General features: G+C 41.0%; 1 protein-coding gene across 2 annotated transcripts in view; it reads right to left on the reverse strand.

Annotated features, from left to right (window-relative positions):
• The window catches only part of luzp1 (leucine zipper protein 1), a 41,872-nt gene that overhangs the window by 9,755 nt on the left and 12,433 nt on the right, over nucleotides 1-19,684 (reverse strand). Inside the window, exons 1-4 of one of the 2 annotated variants that reach the window (XM_023353272.1) lie at nucleotides 15,164-15,184; nucleotides 10,912-10,962; nucleotides 4,378-4,715; nucleotides 823-2,974 (exon numbers count right to left, since the gene is read on the reverse strand). In XM_023353272.1, coding sequence (XP_023209040.1) covers nucleotides 823-2,974; nucleotides 4,378-4,509 — 2,284 coding nt within the window. In that variant the 5' untranslated portion in view covers nucleotides 4,510-4,715; nucleotides 10,912-10,962; nucleotides 15,164-15,184. Of the gene's footprint in view, nucleotides 1-822; nucleotides 2,975-4,377; nucleotides 4,716-10,911; nucleotides 10,963-15,163; nucleotides 15,185-19,684 lie in introns of those variants that run through there. The other variant, XM_023353271.1, reaches the window with a different exon arrangement.

Consider the following 19,684-nt stretch of genomic DNA (forward strand, 5'->3'; position numbering starts at 1 on the left):
TAGTAATACTTTCTTAATACATTAAAAAATACAAATATTGTTTTTCATAATAAATACTATTTAATATACAAGAACAATAAATAGTAGTAATAATAATCTCATTACTAACATTGAATAATAGTTTTAAGATACAAAAAAATTAACACCAAAAATAGTTATCAATACATTATTATGCTATTATCAAGAAGAAAAGCTATTTAACATAATAATAAATCGTAATAAATGTATCACTATAATTTAATGTTAATTAGTATAAGATAAAAAATTAGCAATACATTATTCTTGCAATTATTATTAGCAGAGGTGATAGTAATAGTAATAATAAGGATCATAATATTGATAAACAACATATATTACAAGAAAGAATAAAATGCAATAATTTTATTTATATTATTTAATAATAAAAATGACTAATAATCCTATAAATAATCACTTACAACATTATCATAACACTATACATTTTTGGAATAATGCTAATAAAACAAATAAAAATACTTTGTCATAAGAATTACATCATCATCATTATTATCAATATTATTATTATTATTATTCAGTGTAGACTTAGACTTAGACTGACTTTATTGTCATTTTGCATGCACAGGGTGTATACAGAACGAAATTTCGTTGCATTCGGCTCAGGACAGTGTTAACTGTCGCAGCGGACTCGCCTAGCAGCACTAGCCGGAGGAGGAGAAAGCGAAGGCGGTGCGACCGGCAGCGGAAGAGCGGCTGTCGAAGTGGACTAACAGCTAAGCTATTATTCAGTGTAAAGTCAGTTATTAAAATGATGGTTATTATGTCGATCATACTTTCTGCACCTACCTATGACGAAGTTGCTGGTGGACGTGTGGCGCTCCTTCGCCGGCATCGGCTCGCTGGATAAGCTGCTGCTGCGGCTGCTGGTTCTGGAGGAACTGGGGTCACTGGGGTAGATGGTGATGCTGCTGGTCATTTTGCTGCTGCTGGTCACAATCGGCTTGGTGGAGATCTTGGGTTTGCCGTTTGTTGACAAGGACTCTGAAATCATGACTTCCTTCCTGTCGATCTCAACAATCGCGGGCTTGATGACGGCCTTTGACCTCAGCGCCTCCCGGGGGCTGCACACTCTCTGGATCTCGATGGAAGACGGCGTCTGGACGGGAGTGTGGCGGCCTCCTCCGTCGGCCGGCTGCGCCCTGCAGAGCAACTCCTCGTCGAAGGAGCTCCTGGAGGAAGACCCCTCCGAGTGCAAGTCGTGGACGTGAGGGTATCTGGTGTACCTGGAGCTGGTCGTCCTGCTGCTCACCGACGCGCTAATCGTCTCAGCTACAGGTTCCACTTCTGAGGGTCTTGAGCCGGTGGATTCAGTCTCAGATGCAGATGAATGGCTGTCTGAGCCGAGGTCGTTGGGCAGCAACGGACTGACGTGAGATCTGTAGGCCGTGTACGACCCGTTGGCTGTGCACGCCGAAGACTCTTGAACGGTGTCTGTTGGTTCCTGATCAGAGGCGGACACCGCCTCCTTCTCCGCTGCAGACATGTTGTTCACGCTAACGCTCTCTGGCACAGCGTCGGAGTTGTTCGACTCCGTGTCACTGCCTCCGTACGCTTTAGAGAACCTCTCTCTGTTCTTCGCCTCTGCGTCCGTCTGCTTGAACGGCATCCTCTGAGGCTTCGGTTCATTAGCAGCTGGAGGGTAGCGGCTCAGGACGGACGCCTTCTTAACTTCGGAGGTATGCGAGGCTCCTTTAGGGCGTTCCTCAGGGAATTGAGACGTGACTCCATTGTCTGAAGAAAAGGTAGCAGTCGTGGTTTTGGGAGTCCGTCTGTTCCTCAGAGCAGGACTCAGAGGTCGCCTCGTCATCTTTGGGGAACTCTCGCCTTTGCCCCTCAGCATGGTTTCTCTCCTGTGCTGAGGGGAAAGCTCCCGGATCCGGTGCTTTGGAGAGCCCGGCTCTGGAAACGATGTAGAACTTTTAAATTTGGGCTTCTCTTGCCTGAAGCCCATCGATACCACCTCCTCGTTCTCAGCTTTGCCATTCTCCAGGACCTTCGCAGGGTTTCCATTTCCGTGTTTTTCAACATTCCCGATTCCTTTACCCCCAATCCCAGCTTTTCCACACAGCTGCATCCGGAGCTGCTCCACCTGTTCGCTCAGTTGGCGAGATCGTCTTTGCTCCACCTGAAACTTCTCATGAAGCTCTCCGTTCTTGAACTGGGAGTTCTTCAGATCCTCCTCCACTGCCTCCATCTGTTTGAGGCGGTTCTTCAGCTTCTCCACTTCCTGAGTCAGCTCCTTTACTTTGTTGTCTTCCTCCTGTGAGCCCTTCTTGATCTCAGACTTGTTGACGATGTCTAGCTTCTCATCTGCTAGCTTCAGGTAGTCAAGGTTCTTCTTGCCTCCCAGTTTACTTGTGAAAAGAGCGGTGGAAGAAAGTTCGTCCTCAATCCTTGAGCTCATGAAGTCTGAACGATCCGGGCTTTTTCTTTCCTCTGAAAGCTTCTGAATGATCTTCTCATCCTCTCTTTGCTTCTCCAGCAGCTTCTTCCGCTCGCTGACAAACGCCTGAGTGAAGGCCTTGAGCTTCTCCAGCTCTTTCGCCAGCGCCTGCTCCGCCTTGTCCAGCTTCGTCTCGGAGCCTTCGACTTCCTTCAAGCGCGCTCTGAGCGTCTCCAACTCCGAGGAGAGCTTCTTGGTCAGGTTCTTCTCCTCGTTGAGACTCAAGCACAGTTGGCTGCAGTCAGACTTGCTTTTAGCAAAAGCTTCCTCCAGTTTCTCCAGTTCAGCCATCCTCCGCTGAAGACGCTCGATCTCGCCCTTTAGTTCCTTGGTGAGGTTTTCCTCCTCTTCCAGTTTCTCGCGGACTGTGCGGCAGAGGTCCTCGGCTTTGCGTACCTCCTCATCCTTGCCCTGGATCTTCAGCAGACGTTTCCGTAGCGCCTCCACGTCACCCAGCAGGGACGAGTTGCTGCCTTCTGCTTGGATGATCTTGTCCTGCAGAGGAGGGAATCATTAATAATTTCTGTCCTAAAAAAAATCTCCAATTTGTCCCCTTCTTCATCAACCATTTATCAACCATTTCAGACACATTGAACTAGCAACAGAGTTATTTTCATGTTGGGTTTGGATACTAGAGTTCAAATTTGTAAATGGATATTCATTTTGTCTTTAAGTTAGCTTATGACAGGTAAGCTACATAAAAAAAATGCACATTTATTAATTTAAAAGACAAAATGTTTTACTGCAAAATATTTCTGGCCCCATGTTGATCTTGAAAACTAATGCATTCCTTTAAGCTCAGATTTCATTTTGGGCAACAATTTTCGTATTTTTGGTTGTCCACTAGATGGCTCCACTATTGCCAAGGCAGCAAAATTTTACTTTTTTGGGCAAAGTTGCTACAGAGATAAAAGTTGTGTAGATGTGTGTCACATGTCACACATCTTCACAGTTTTATGGAAATTAAATATTTTCTTAAGTGACTTTGGGAGATAAAAATAATAATGTGAACACAAACATAACAATACAGTTAATGATAATCATTTTAATCAATAAATTATTTATTATTGGGATAATAAAATACTATTACTACTGTTTATAATTCCATCATTTGTCAGTGATATTTTTACTAATGATATTTACCTATTCATCAATGTTTTAATAATATTTAAATAACATTATTATTGACAATTTTCAGCAATACTTAAATATTATTTACTATTTATAATATGCATGATTTTATTATCAGCAATATTTGTAATAAAGTCATCAATACGTTTTAGTAATATTTTAGTAATCATTTTACTACTAATATTTTCAGCAGTATTTAAATTATGATATATTCTACAATATTTTGTCATCAACAATATTACATGTAAGAATTATATGACTATTAATATTAGCTATATTAATGAGAATAATTACATTAATGTTAATATTGAATTATTAAAAAAATATTATTGATAATAGTATTTATTCTCGTGTAAAAAATAAAACCGTGGACAAACTGAAAAGATTCACTTTTGAAGGAATAAAATCCCCAAATATTATTAATATTATTAGTAGTATGAATATTTCTGGGTAAATTAGTTTTAACAAACTGTCTTGATGACAGTTTGTTAAACAATATTTGAATAATATTTTTACAGCATTTTGAGGAAACAGACTATTTTCCTCCTTAGGGTCTCGATTGGGAGTTTTCTTTAAAAATGTTTTTAATTCGACACAGTAGAAAAACTAATAATCCACCAAAATTAATCCTGAAGGCAGCTGATCCATTTCAGGGTCTAATAATTATCATTCATCTTGACATTAAAGAAATGATTGTAATAATCTGGTTCTGATTCCTGTAAAACTCAACCCAAACTCCTAAAGTCGTGATGTGAAGCGCCACCAACCTGCAGGTCAAGCAGCTCATCCTCCGACTTCTGCAGCTTGTTGGTCGCCTCTTCCAGCTCGTCCAGCCTCCTGCCAAGACTCTGCAGCTTGTGCCGTAAGTGGCGGTGCGTCATGTCTTTATGATCCGACATGGCTGCTAACTTCAGAACAGATTCTTTTCTCTCTGTTTTCCACGTCCGGGTTATTTGATAGCAGCGTTTTGGGACTTCCACATCTGCGTGGCAGTGATAGCAGGACCTCAAGGCGCTCTCCTGGTCCTCTTGTCAGCCTGACTTGTTGCGGTTGTTTAGGTCTCCAAAATTGCCTCTAAATGGTGTTTAGCAGACAAATCTGTCATCTGTAGGAGAGAAAGACAGGAAATGACACTAATTAGTCATCTATGATTTGTCAATGTCAGTTGCTGTTCCCAAAAGTAGCAAGAAAGACAGAAAAATGAGTCAAGAGTGGCTGATTACACCCCATTTCACACAGAGTAATAAAAATTAGAACAAGCTGAAATAAATTTGCTCTTCAACTGGAAAAGTTTGTTTCATCCTTTAAGTTAGCCAAGCAGCTCGTCCATCGGCTGAATCAAGAACAAGGTTTCCTCTGAGCAGAGATAAAACAAAAAATTTAAGTGTTATTATTCGTTTCAGTGTGAATTTTATGTGTTTGTGAATTATTAATGCTGCTACAGAACGCTGCAGTTGAAGCCATCAGTGGTTCAGGACTTCAAACTTCATTACATTGAGTGAGTTAATCACTGATGGTCCTTTTATGGGTATTTTTCCTTCAATTTCTTTCCACTAAGCTACATAAAATCGTCCTAAAAATGTTGTAAAATGTCCCATTTTCCCCTGGATGTTCTGATAGAACAGTCGGTCTGATAATTTCATGTTCTTATTATGAGCTTGTTATAAAACAATCAGTTGTTTTCACCTTGAAATGCAAAACATATGTAGGAAAATATGCAGCTTCATACATTTTTACCATCAAAATCAAATGTGTCAGTTACTTATATTCATATCAAGAGTTACTTTAAACAGTGAACATTAGCACAATTTTCAAATCAGAAACACTTTTTGCTACTAAATTATTGAATATGGGTTCTACAAAAAATATTTTTATAGTTTTTAATCTTATTTAGGTTTTTCAACCATCAGATTAAAGCAAAGTTCATCTTTCCAAAGTTTCAGGAACTCCTGATCATTCATGGAGATTTCTTTTAGAAATATGGACTGTCAACTCTGACGTTAGCGTTAGCGGCTACATGCTTAGCACTGAGATGCTAATTTAGGCTTGAAAAGCTTCTCTGATTGGCTAACTCCTTTTAGCACAACTTGAACACAACAGACGTATTTTCAGATCCAATCAGATCAGTGCAGAAGCAGAAATTAACCTCCAGCGGGTTTGATGTCACTTGTGCGTCAGATTTACGGATGAAATCAGAAACGTGAAAATGAAATGGAACTTTTGTATGTAAAAGTAAAACAGAAAAATAAATTAATTGTGTTAAAATCAACATAAATCATAAAAACTGACATGCTAAAGTCCCGGCCATAATAAGTGGAAAACTAAAACACTAATCATCAGTTTTTTGTTTGTTTTTTACTTATTCTTAGGAAAGACATGTATAGAGGACCAAACAAGTCAGATAAGTAAATTTGATATATTCCAGAACAAACCATGAATGCTTTTATAAATAATGGCTCTTTTTTAAGTTGTATTAGAGACACATTGAAGTGATTTGAAATGTTCAAACACTAATAATTTGTGTTGGAATCATCCAAACCGACCAAGGAAATTTCTCCAGCCTGTCTTTCACCTTGTCAGTCCTTTGTAGTAGGTTGTGCGTGTGCGTGTGTGTGTGTGTGTGTGTGTGTGTGTGCGGCTGCAGCTCTGTTGTCCCACATTGATCCCCTCTTCCTGCTGACAGCAGCACATCTCGACCCACCGCCCAGCTGCTGCTCCCTCAGGACCGTCATTAAGAACCAGCAGGTCACCAGGAAAGTCATGACTGCCACCAATATGGCCGCCTTGTCGGTCAGGGGGCGGGGTTAGTGGTTGCTACGGGTCACCATAGATCTCATGAATGATTCAGGTAGCGGCATCAGCCCCTCCCCCCCATCAGCTTCTCACATTGACCACAGAGGAAGAAAGAAGGTCCGTATCGACCCGATTGGAGGACGCCACATCTGGGCTCATCATCCCTCCCCCCCCGACCCGACGGCCGGCTCCACGGCTCCTCTTCCTCCCACTTTACAGCTTCACCATCCTGAAGCCTGAAACCACAACACAGGAGGATCTGTGCAGCTTCCTTTGACGTCTCGCCGTAAATCTGCGTCTATATGAACCATGTGTGCAGAACTCTTTGACATGTCATTACGGCTCCTTTAAGATGGAATAATACACTTTCTATACTTTTATTTGGTGCGATGAAACCCAAAGCTGTCTCCCCGCAGCTCATTAAAAGTCTTATTAGAAGTAAATATGCTTTGAACGTACACATGTCATCGGGTTGTGCTGGTTCAGTAACGCTGACATGTAGCAGATAAAGTCCTGGAGGACGGAGCCAGAAACACCTTCGCTTCGGAGGAATGCTCCGTATTTTCCTCCGCCGCTTGCTGGGATCCACGATCGTCCCTGCGACTGATCCCAGTCCAGCAGACTAAAAATACAGCATGAGATTCTCATAAATCCGTCAGAGAGAGATTTGGTCAGTGGTGGAAAATATTTCAGCTCTTCGTGGCGGATCAGGGCTGCAGAATGTGGCTCGGGTAAAAACGCTGCCACTGAAAACTAAAAGGACGAAAACGGTTTACCTGAGTTTAGCCTCATGCTATATATTTAGCTAGCAAGCTAAATATTAAGCTGGAAAACTAAATATTTAATAAACTAAATAAACTTCTGCTTGCATGAGCACCAAATTTCAAGTCTTTCCACATATTCTCAATAGGCTTTAACTAGGCCATTCTGTCATCTCTGACTGTACGTTTATTGTCGCCGTGATGGAAGATGAACCTCCTCCGCAGTCTCAAATCACTTACAGCCTCTCCACAGCATAATGCTGCCACCACCATGTTTCACTGTGAGCTTGATGTAAAGATCTGCTTTTTTTAATGTGGGCCATAAATTTACATTTTCATCCCGTCTGACCACGGAGCTTTCCTCCACTGGGAAGAAAACAGTCGATGAATCTAATGCCGTTTATGCGTCGCTGCTGTTTTCCTTTAATCTGAGAATAAAAGTCAAACATCTACAAGATGTGGCTGAAGTTTAGCAGAAAGGTTCTGTCAACCACTCCAGAATTTCTTAAAAACCCAAACACACACACACACCCACACACACACGTGCCAAGGTTACAGCAGAAAGCATATAATTAAGGCTTCAGGCCTGACCGTTCCCCTTTAGTACATTTTGTTCTGTTCATGAAGAGCAGCAGGGGGAGAAGACCCTCTCTCTTCTAGAACTTGACATTAACTTGGTTTTCAGGCTCATCTGCTTTATAAACACGATAATAAACGGTCCAATCAGAAAGCAGGTCTCCTTACAGGGAACGGGCCACACGAACGGTATTTATGCAAACGTACTGATGTGTGTGGATGGATGCTGGCGCAGCACAGGAACCACAAGATGGCGGAGACCTGAAGCTTGGCCTGCACTGTCCCGTTTTCCAAGATAAAGAAAGCCGGCGTCCTATAATGGTGGGTTTGCCGTTTCCTGTGCTGTCATGTTGGATTTTTTCCCGTTTCTAGCACTCTGTCAGTCTAGAAAAATGTCAACATGGAAGGTACGATTTCATTTCTGCAAAAATACGACTGAATGTACAAAAAAGGATCAATAAAGAACAAGGAGCTGTGTTTTTCCTCCACAGAATCTCACGGAAAAGGTGCCGACATGACGGGAAGTGGAGGTCGAGCTGAATGTCGTCTGCAGGAGAAGAAGAGTTTTGTTTTATGGGAGAAAGCGTGGAAGAGAACCGCATCACCACGGCGACTGAAGCTGGGAGGCTGATGTTCACCGACGGTGAAACGTTAGAAGAAGTTAAGAGTCAAAAAATAAAAGACAATTAACAAGTAATATTTAGTTTGAAGCTAAATTATTTAGCTTGCCATCAAAATCAGTAGGTCAGGGTTTTGAAGGATGTGTGACCGGCCAGAAAACTGCAAACGAAAAAGGAAAATAAAAAGAAAAAAGTACCAAAAAAGGAACAAATGGGAAGATACAAAGAACGGATGAAACAAAAGCAATAAAGGAAAGAAAGTAAAAAATCTGAAGGAAAAAAAGAGAAACAAGAAAAAAAATGTATTGAAATTTTTTAAAATGGAATAAATAAAACAATGTAAAAAAAATAAGAACTGAAATAAGAACAAAATCCAGCAAGAAATTAGTAAAACTGGAAAATGAAAAATATAAAAAACTAAAAAAAGAAACAAAGGAGATAAAGGAGAAAATAATATACAGTTCGTTGTCCGACACACATCAGATGTTTTTTGATAAATAGTTTGGTTGCTTAATGATGAAACAGAATTTTGTCTGAAAACCTGACCAATAATCAAACTAGCAGTGATTATTAATCGAATTTAGTCTGGATTAAAAACCCAAAGTGAAACTAAAGTAAATCTTTAATTTGAGATCATGGAAAGCTGACAGCAGACCTTCCCAACGATCCCAGAGCGAGCGATCTGCCCTGAGCAGAAACTCTGTGACCTGGTGAAAGGCGTGAGCGGCTGGGCCGCGCTGCCCTCCGTACCTATTTAAAACTCCCAGCAGCTGCTCAAACACTCCAGCAGACATCAACCGACCCGACCCGACCCGACTCAGGAGGCTGCGTCACACAATGAGCTGCTCCTGGAGGAATGCGAGAGCGTCACACTGATAAGAGAAAACACGGCGACACTCGTAAGAGTCAGCAGCACCGAGGAGCTGGGAGTGAAACCAGCAAACAGGAGCTGCTGCAGCCAGCAGGAAGCGAAACACAGGCCAGTTCTCACAGTCCTGCATGAGAACACCAAGGTCTGGAGAAAAATGACAAAACGTTTCATATTCCACTTTAAAGAGGCCATCAAACCTGCTGTTGGTTAGCAGGATGTTCCACATTGGTGCACAAATAATAAAACATCTGAATTTATCTACATTTATCTGATGGCCAGAAAATAATGAGTCCAGATAAATAAAAAAAAACTTAAAACCTCTAAATCAGAAAATACACCCCGGCATTCATAAAGTCATAAATAAATAACAATAAATAAAATCTAACCAGTGTTTTATGTGCAAACGGCTGACTTTATAAATGTGTTTTCTTTTATGTTGGAAGAGCAGAAGGAACATTTCCACCTCAGAGGGCAATAAAGTTTTATCTTACCTTAAAAAGGTAAAACACAGCAAGTCTTTATGATCAGTTCTGATTTTTTGATTATTATTATTTTGTTGTCCGGTTGTTCATGCTACCACCACTCCACATGGTTCTTTAGGACATAAAAAATCATTTCTGCAATAAAAATGTACTTCTGGTCTGATAACATTTGGTAATTTTGGGTTTGCATTATATGGAAGCATTTAACAGCTTGGAGATAAATTCAGGAGCCGAATCTCGTTTTAATGAGACGTAAAACTTTCTTGTAGCGGCGGATCTCATTTAAAGCTGAGATTTTGTTTTTTTGTTGCTATTTTATTTATTTATTCTCCTCTGGTTATGTATTGACATATGCACAGGTATATGAATTCATGTTCTATACTCCTTTTTATAATGTACAAATGTTTACCTGTATTTCACATGAAAGATAAAATAAAAAAATATCATAAAAAACCCAAGATGTAAAACTTTCTTGTTTTAATGAGTTTTATGCCTTGTTGTAACGACATGAAGTCCTCTCCTCCGACAGATTACGACTTGTTCAAAAGGAGTAAAGCGACTCGCTACGACTCTCCTTCTCTCCCTGTATGATGCTCAGAGGTCAATTTATCCCATCTGGGTTACCGTAGCTAAATAGAAAAATAGTTTTTAATGGAAGGTAATGCTAAAGCGCTACATCAACATTATATTTAGTCAAAACTAACGTTAAATCTTTATATAAACTTTGTATTTACTGCAAGCTAAATTCAACCATATTGATGCCCACCATGTGTCAGCAACATGCGTTACGTCGTATGTAGCATCAACAGCATGACATTTACCTATACCCACTCCAAACTAAAAGCAAGAATATAAACATCTAACGACTTTAGAAATGATTAACAGTCATCAACAGAAATTTTACAAAACAGCCAATTAATCAAGAAAAATTACCTTAGGGGAGCGATGAGCGAACTTTTTCAAAGTTAGCAAAAACTTTAAAGCGCTAAGGGAAAAGTTAGCGCTGCTAAGCCAGGCTGCTGGACTCTTCACGGTGCCGATTGTTCTCTCATGTTTGCGTTGGTCTAAAATGCCACATCTGGACACGTTTGTGGTGGAAATGTGACAAATTGTGGAAAAATTTTGAGGAATGTGAATGTTTTTTGGGGTTTTTTGAAAGCTTTTCTGCAAAGAGATAAAAAGAGGAAATCAGACTTACTTTAACGATTTGTCTTCAGGACGTTACACATCCCTCCAGAATCCCTCCATCCTGCAGGAACACACACAGAGGGCATGGGGTTAGTAAAAGAGGAGCAGTGGTCATCATGATATCAACAAACACACTCACACTCACACACACACACCATCTTTCACCAATGTCATCTGGGGCAGTTAGCAGGAGCGGAGGCTGACAATGCAGCCACTGTAGGGGAGATTGTTCAGTCAAGCTAACCGGCTAAGGATGAGCTAACGGCTCAGATATGGGACTCATGTGTGAGCAGACAGGCAATGTTTGGCCAGCACAACAGAAGGCCCCATTCAGCCGTCTGCAGAGGCACTTTTACACACACACCCCACACACACACATTATCTTAATCATCATCAACATCCTAGAAGCTCTTGTCTGCTTCAAACACACACACACACACACACACACACACACACACACACACACACACACACACACACACACACACACACACACACACACAGGAGGAGGAAACACTGCCGACTCGCAGCATTCCATGACAGTAGCGTTCCATATGTTTGGTTAAGTCGAGTCCAGATCCAAGAGTCTGGACTGAATTTAAAGGATGAGGGAGGAGGAACCGTGTTTCCACCGTTAGCTTTAGCCTGACGCTCCTCCGTGTTTCAGTCAAAACCGAAAGAAAAATAAAACGCAGCTTCCAAACCAGGATTTATTACGGTGAAGTTACTCAAACCAACCTGAGCCACCCAAGGTTGGTTTGAGTAACCAACTGGCCTAGTCAAATTCTGGATTTGACTAGGCCAGGAGTCTCACTATAACACTGCCATAAAGAACCAATTTTCTTTGTTTTTATTTGTTTGTGAGGTTGACAAATTCAACATAAACAACCAAATATAGACATAAACAGATCACTAGGCGTTTGCTGAACGATAAACTATTATTGCCATAACTTATTGCTAAAAGGCAAATCCATTAATCACATGATGAATTAAACAAAACAACAGAAACAAGAAATAAAATTTATGCAGACAAATTATCCAGACCGAAGACCTTATCACCGTTTTTGGTAGAAAAAGAGAGAAAAGACAAAAATGACTATTTTATTTATTTAAAATGTCTTTTCATCCTGTTCCAGTGTTAAAATGTTTATAAGAATTTAAATTGTATTGATCTGTGAAAATGTGTTCTTGTATTATTGTGCCATTAAATTGGTCTGAAAACCACAATATTATTGTTTATCGCAGTAACTTCAGACAATTTAAGCAAAATTTGTTATTGGACCAACAGCCGGCCGCTTGAGGACGTTCATCTCAATTAATCTGGATACATTAGTGTTATGAATTTTTATTTTTGCTTCATAAATAATGAGATAGTTATTTAAAAACTGCAAAAACAGAAGAAATCTGTAGCAAAGCAAATAAATGTCCACAGTACTTCATGTAAAATAAATCCATAAAGCATCAGTAAGCTAAACCTCCACGTTTTAAGCAACAGTGAAGTTTACAGCTGGAGTCGGCGATGCGCTCAGAGGGACGATCCGGTTACGGACGTGAAGCTCCAGGTTTGCAGCTCCTCCCGCCACTCAGCGCCTGCAGGACGGCGCCAGCGCTCAGTCAGACCCACAACATCAGGATTTGCTGAATCATTTCACTTTCTCACGCTCAACGCCAATCCCAACGTCAGCCGAGCGCCAGACTCTGCTGAGCACCAAAACATGCGTGTGTGTGTGTGTGTGTGTGTGTGAGTGTGTGTGTGTATGAGTGTGTGTGTGTGTGTGTGTGTGTGTATGAGTGTGCGTGTGTATGTGTGTGTGATTAGGTGCAATCACGGGTTTCATTTTGTTCGTCTAATTTGGTTTTAATTTGTTTTTAGAGTGTGTTTGCTTCTTTTTATTAATTAACTATAGTCTCGATTTCATTTAGTTTTTATTAGTAGTTTTAGTTTTTTTCATATTTTGGTTCATTTTTAGGTGCAGAATTGAAAAGGATTAAAATGTTGTGATGTGATAACACTCAACAGATAACATTTCCAAAAAAATTATTAATTATCGCTAAAAACCCAACTGAGTGTTTTGTCACAAACTTTTGCCGACCGCTGATGTAAACTGCCAGTGTGGGGAAAAAAATACAAAATCTATTTCATATTAGATTGAAAGGTTAATAAATAGATTCATAAAGACGAAAATCATTCTAAATCGATGATTTTAGAATGTTTTAGTTTAAGAAACGCACAGCATAGTTCCAGTTTTCCTCCAGTTGTTACTGTTTTTATTTATTTCGGCGCCAGTCGTTGCTTCCCAGCAGCAGATCCAGTTCACCTGCAGCTTGAGTCGCAAACTTTAACGCATTTTACTGGGATTCTACATCATAAACAACAAAAAGCAGAGAATAATTGTGAATTAGAGGAAAAACATGATTCAATCTGAAATGTGTGCCATGCCTTTTTCTTAAATTTTTTCTGATGAACTGATCAGACCAACATTCACCGATTCTCAATTGAATGTTGGTTGTTACTTTGACTAGGTCATTCTATCCTTACAATCTGCAGCCTGTAAAAAGTTTTCTCAAAAGGGTTTTCCTGGATTTAGCTCCATCCTCCTGAAGAGCCTCCTCACAGCATGATGCTGCCAACCTCAGGTTTGATATGAGGGATGACAGGCAGCGATTCCCAATGTAACGTTTAGCTTTGCTCTCATCAAAAAAGTGACATTGTTAAAATAATAAAATAATACAAGAAACAGTTTACGATAGTAATGATGGACTCTGCATCAATTTTAAAGTTTTCCAGAACAAGAACCAACAGAGAAACTGAAAATCTTTGCAACAAAATGAACCTTAAAGTGCAGGAAGGAACGTTTTCAGACAGATAAACGAGAATTTGAAGGGAGAAGAAGCAGCGAGGGAATGTTTGTTTTCCTGGAGAACATTTCATGGCCTTAAGGCCCATCCTGGCTTTCAGCAGCCAGGCGGGCCGAGCCTGCATGGGAGCCCATTTCCTGTGTGTGATTAGGGGAGAGCGTGTGTGTGTGTGTTCAGTGGGGTCAGTGGTTGTTTTGTCTGCTAAGGGGGAAAGGAATGCCCAAATCAAACACAGTGAACAGAATGCAAAGGAAGACCAAGGAAAAGCAATAGGCAGGAATAAAATTATTCATTTAGATTTAAGGGATAAAAAGACGCAGCAGCGATGAAAAGTGGAGCAGAGTCTGAATCTTCATCTGCATTCCTGCTGCATTCCTGCAGCGCAGCAAGGTGGGGTCAAACCTTCACCTCTGCACTCGTCAGATGGAAAACCATTCAGCTCCTGAACTTCACCGTGAACCTGCAGAACCAGCCCTAATGTTTAATAACTCCCAGCTTTTCAAAGAGCCGCCGAGACGTTCACACGCTACCGGCCGTTTCCCAGCAGCTCCTCATTATTCAGCCCCACTGACAGCTAACAATGTCACAGAACGGCTCCAGCGGCTGCGTCACGCGGCGCAGGAACGGCCCAGCGGCCGACTCAGCAGAACCTGGGGATGCAACACGTGTCGGCTCTCCCCCTAAACGTCGCATGAGGGATTTTCACGAGAAAAACTAGAACAGGAGAAAAAATGATGCAAAACCGAGTCAACCAATGAGATTGGTTCCTGTGAAAACATCGGTCTGATCTTTGATTTTCACTGTGACTGCTGACCTGGTGGTCAGAAACTCAAAAAAAAAAAGAAAGTAAAAATTACACACATTGTTTTCTCCAAGGCGCGCACCGATTGCTGGTCCACCAGAAAACGGCCATTTAAAAAATAAAAATCTGACCAGCCAATGCTGAAACAATTAATCGATAACTGAATTAATCGTCAACCAATTTAGTAACTGATTGACCGCTAACTGATGTATTCAGACTCAAAAACGGTCATTTACCAAAAAAAAAAACCAACATATGAAGAGCTGTAATCAAGCCAAAACCAGGAATTTAAGTTGAAAACATTTTTGTCTGTAAATATGTTTCAGCCTAAACTCCTAAAGGAAGGCTGCTATCCTGCATTTTAGGCAGTAAAATGTTTATTTTCTTAATTTAAAAAATGTATTCAATTATCTGTTTATTTGAATCTATTAATGTATTTCTGATATTTTATAAAAAAAGGCTTAAGTTACATAAAACATGTACACAACATGCCTTTTATCCAATTAATCGTAAAAAAAAAATCAATAGCTTAATCAATTACTAAGATAATCAATAGTTGCAGCCTTAATAAACTTTTAATTTTACTGAGAAAAATTCATACCTGTGAAACGTTTGTTGCCCTCACACATGCCCCCTGGTGGCCCAACCGATCAGTGCACCCAGAGATTTACCCCATCAGAGCTAACAGGCTGTAGCAACAACACCACTCTTCAGTGTGGAAGTTGTCCCTGGAGGAAGAACACCTAATGTCGGCCATTTTCACCATCAGTGAGGTATTTCAAGGTCAGAGGGCGCACAAAAGCTGCATTTAAAAAGCTAACATGTTCCACCGTTCAACCCAAAGAGGGCAGCACTGAGACGGTTTATAGGCAAAACACTGCAGAATTAAACAAATTTACATGAAAATGAATATAAATTCAGACAGTTTATCTTCAGTTTATTTGGGGGATTTAGGAATACGTTGAAGAGGAAATCCCAGCTGTCCAGAATCGGGGCTGGTTGGTTAAGTTTTACATAAACTGCAGAAATTGGCCACAAAGTTCAGATCTTTGCATTTCTAGCAGCTTGAGAAGAAGAGATGTTTTTTTTAAAGAACAGTTTCTTTGCTCGTTTTTTTCATAACAAACTTTCACTCTGAGCATTTAAGGTGAAACTGATGCAACTGCTTCCTGTTTTGTTTCTAAGCTCAAACATTAGAAACAGCAGCAACGCGCCAGCCGCATTAGTGAGGTTAGGAATTAATTAAAGAATTAATAACCAGTGCATTGTGCCGTCAGTTCACACACACTTCCTTGTTTTGTGCGAGCATGCCGGACTCTGCCCATGCAGCACGGAGTCATTCCCTGACTGGCAGAGCAGCAGCGATTGGCTGCTGCCGTTTCCTTTTAAGGCAGCCGTGTCTCAATGCTCGGCATGGCTGGGAGCTCAGCTGCAGATAAAACGCTAATTCAACCACATTCTTCTGAGATCCACACCTACAGAGGAAACGGGAGAGGACCGCCGAGTCATGCAGGGATGAGAAAGTTTTCAGAGTGTGGGACGGCTCTACTACTCAATATCATTGTTTTTTAACAGGTCAGGACTGTAAGGACGGGAGGGGAGCAGGAAGACGCCACAAAACAGCAAGAAAAGCCAACAAACATCAAACTTTTTCTTCCTTACACAGATAGTAAAGAAAGCAACACTAGTTGCAATAAGCAGTAAACCAATGAATCACATGATGAATTAAAACAACTCAATAATTTCCATTTGCATGATTTATTGTTTTTCTCTTTCTACCAAAAACTGGATGATAAAGTCTGGTCTCAACTAAACCAATGAAAAGCAGTCATAAGAAAGAAAATATGACACTAGTGCTGCTAATAAAACATGTTTAATTCACAAATTATCAATAAAGATGGCGGATTGTATAAAAGCAGGAGTTTTGGTTATTTTCTGCGTTGGAGAAAATAATCAACGCAGGTGTGGAAACAGGCCATTAATTTAAGGGGTTAAAGGAACATTTCCAAATTATTCTACAGCGAGAATAATTTTCACAACTGACAGACATTTAGAGACTCCCAACAAATTATCTGAAGGGTCAGACGGTCCAAAACTCAGAGAAGTGGCAAAAAAAACTCTTTGGAGAGCTAAATGAAACTGAATCTACCTGACGAAATGAAGTTTCGTTAAACCCAGAGAAAACAGACGCAGAGAAAGAGACAGAGGCGTCTGCAGGCCGGATAATGAAATATGCCTGGTATTCAGCTGTGTTTGTGCATGAATGAGCCACTCTCAGACTTAGGAGTGTTTAAGGGATTCCTGTGGAGGCTTCAGTGTCTGCAGGAGTCCACAGGTTATGATTTTCTCAGCACTCGCCTCCTTGCAGCAGCTGTCCCAACGTTACCTTTTGTGGCTCCGCAGACGGAGGCGAAGAGACGACGAAGGGAGAATAGAGAGACAAAAAGATGCAGACTACACTCCTAAAATCAGCCATTTAGTGATTAATCAATTAAATAATACATTTAAAAAACTATTATGTAGAGTAGCTAACCCCTTAATCAATCTTTTTTTGCAGATAAGACGAATAAATCGGTTCTTAACGGCGCTAGCTTTATGTTTCTGAGCAAATTGTAACTTTTTCATGTAAATAAGCATAAAACTGCCTCAGTGCTGCCCTCTGTGGGCTGAACTGTGGCTACTGCAGTTGGATTTTCCTATTGGTCCAACTTGGTTAGCCCCCATGTTTGGGATAAAACCATCTCACTCAGAGACGCCCCCTGGTGGTGAGTCAGCAGTTGGAATTGCAAGCGTTAGCATTGATCGGTAGCGTTTATTTAAAATGTGAACACAGAGTGGAGTGTGTTTCCTCTCTGCTCTGACTGCAGGCGAACGACAGACCAGCTGCGTTTTCATTGACTGAAACTGAACAAATCAGAAGTACAAACATATTTACTTAATGGAATCACACCATTTTGAAAGAAAAAATTGAGCTTTTTGATAAAAAGTTGCATCAAAATCTGTGGTTTTTGCAAAACTGCAATGAAAATACGTTTTTTGCATCATTCCAGGTTATTTCTAGCAAGTCATTGGTAACACGCTGCTCGTTTATTTCAGTGCGACTGATGCTGCATGTAGCTATCAAAGTCCTCAATGACAGAAAAAGTCACTAAATTTAAAATAAAAACAAATTCTGAAAAGTTGCTAAATACTGCAACAAAGTTGCTTAGTTGGCAACAATTAACCCCTTCCATTTATCCACACTTGGCCACGCCCCCCGTGGCTCTTGGCTCCGCCCACTTGGGATACATTTTTCAAAATGACTACGTTTTCAAATAGGGGTTAGTTGCACTTTAAACGTCACAAAACTCAGGCTGAAACAGCTTCCCAAACTTCTCTACATCTTTCCACAACACAACCATAACTTTAATGTTGTGCAAAATTATAAAATGCAAGAGAAATATGCAGTATCTTTAAAATTTGACAAGAAGAAGTTTTATGACTGCAAGTAAAAGCAGCTTCACCGAGTCTATTTTTATGAGCGTTGTGCTGGTCCAGTCAGATAATCAGCAGGAAAGGAAACGCCATAAGTATCCATGGAACCGAGCGAAAACCTGGAAACCCGGCCTGCAGATGCCCTTTAGGAGCGCAGAGAGATAACAGGAGGCAAACGAAAGAAAGAGCAGAAAAATAGGGAAGAGAAAATATTTTCTTGGCTTGAAAACTTATCCTAACATGAATGGCTTCAAAGTCCAGACCAACCTGCTAAAATACAGAAACAGGGGAGACAAACTCATCGGCAGGAGAGAGAACCAGCATTCCTCTCTGTGAGAACATGAATGTTTTTATGATCACAGGAAACAAAATCTGCAGGAGGAATTTTATTCAACGAGCCGCGGACAAGAAACTAAAACGTGTGAAAATCATTGTGGAAATTCCTCCAACTGTTCACAGAGACAATCTGAACACGAGCAAAGAACAGAGACTCAGAAACTAACTCCGACAGTCTTCAGTTGTTCTCTGCAAACTGATTAAGCCTCTGGTTATTCCAGTTCATCAGACCACCAAGAATCACTGAAGGAAACTCAAAAACCTCTGGAGACACTGAGACCAACTTCCTTCTTCATGAAACATAAAGGAAAATGGAGGCGTCAGGTTTTAGCAGCTGGACGATTTCTGTTGTGTCTTTGGCTAAAGACCATGAGCCATTTCTCCTGCTAGCGCTAGGCTAGCACGTTGGTTTTGATTGTATTTACCCAGAATGCCCTGCACTGTAGTCCACTTCCTGCGTTTGGAGCGGTCTCTGGTCTGCTTGGCGTTCACATATGAATTCAAACTGAACTAGAATTCACTTGAATCCAGGTTGAGCTTTTTAGGACCAGAGGTCAGAGGTCAAGTAGACATGCTAGTCTAGCGCCAGTGATAGAAAGACTAAAGAGAAATCCTCCAGCCACTAAAACCTGACGCCTCCATCTTGTTTCCATCTGGTGAAGAAGGAAGTTGTTCTCAGCGTCTTCAGAGGTTTTTGTGTCGTTTCCTTCAGTGGTTCTTGGTGCAGCGCCCCCACAGGCCAGGAGGGGAACAGGTTGGTTTGACTCAGAACCACAGCAGCTGGAGGTGGAGCAGATGATGGAGTTCTAGTTCCAGTAGAACCGGGTCGACCGGACCATCAGGTGTGAAAATTACCATCTTTACTCACCACAGCGTCTCTGAGTTTTGTCGCTGAACATCTCCATCCCTTCATGAACAAAGTGAACTAAACTTCTTATTAGCAGGAAATTTCTCAGATCGTCTCTTAACATTCATCTTCAACCTCGCAGTGACCTCAGCAAACCGCCAGGCCCTGAACTGCCAGCACATCATTCTGAGGCCAACCAACAGCAAATAACAGAGTCTAATACTTTAAACCGAGGCAGAAGTGACCGGAAAGCCACAGAGGCCAGGCTAGTAGAGGTCCAGTCCAAACCCGGTGCTGGATGAGGGAGTTTGGGTCAACATGTAGCCGTTTATGGACGTTACTGAGGTTGACTTGGTGGGGGGGCATCACAGCTGTGTGTTTCTGCCCTGGTGTGAGGCGCCGTTTTTATAACCGTTCACCACGTTGGTGGGTTGATTTTTGGGTCAGGACTCCATGGAGGTGAGG

This window comes from Xiphophorus maculatus, chromosome 19 (assembly GCF_002775205.1).
Source record: "Xiphophorus maculatus strain JP 163 A chromosome 19, X_maculatus-5.0-male, whole genome shotgun sequence".
In the NCBI taxonomy this organism is placed as follows: Eukaryota; Metazoa; Chordata; class Actinopteri; order Cyprinodontiformes; family Poeciliidae; genus Xiphophorus; species Xiphophorus maculatus.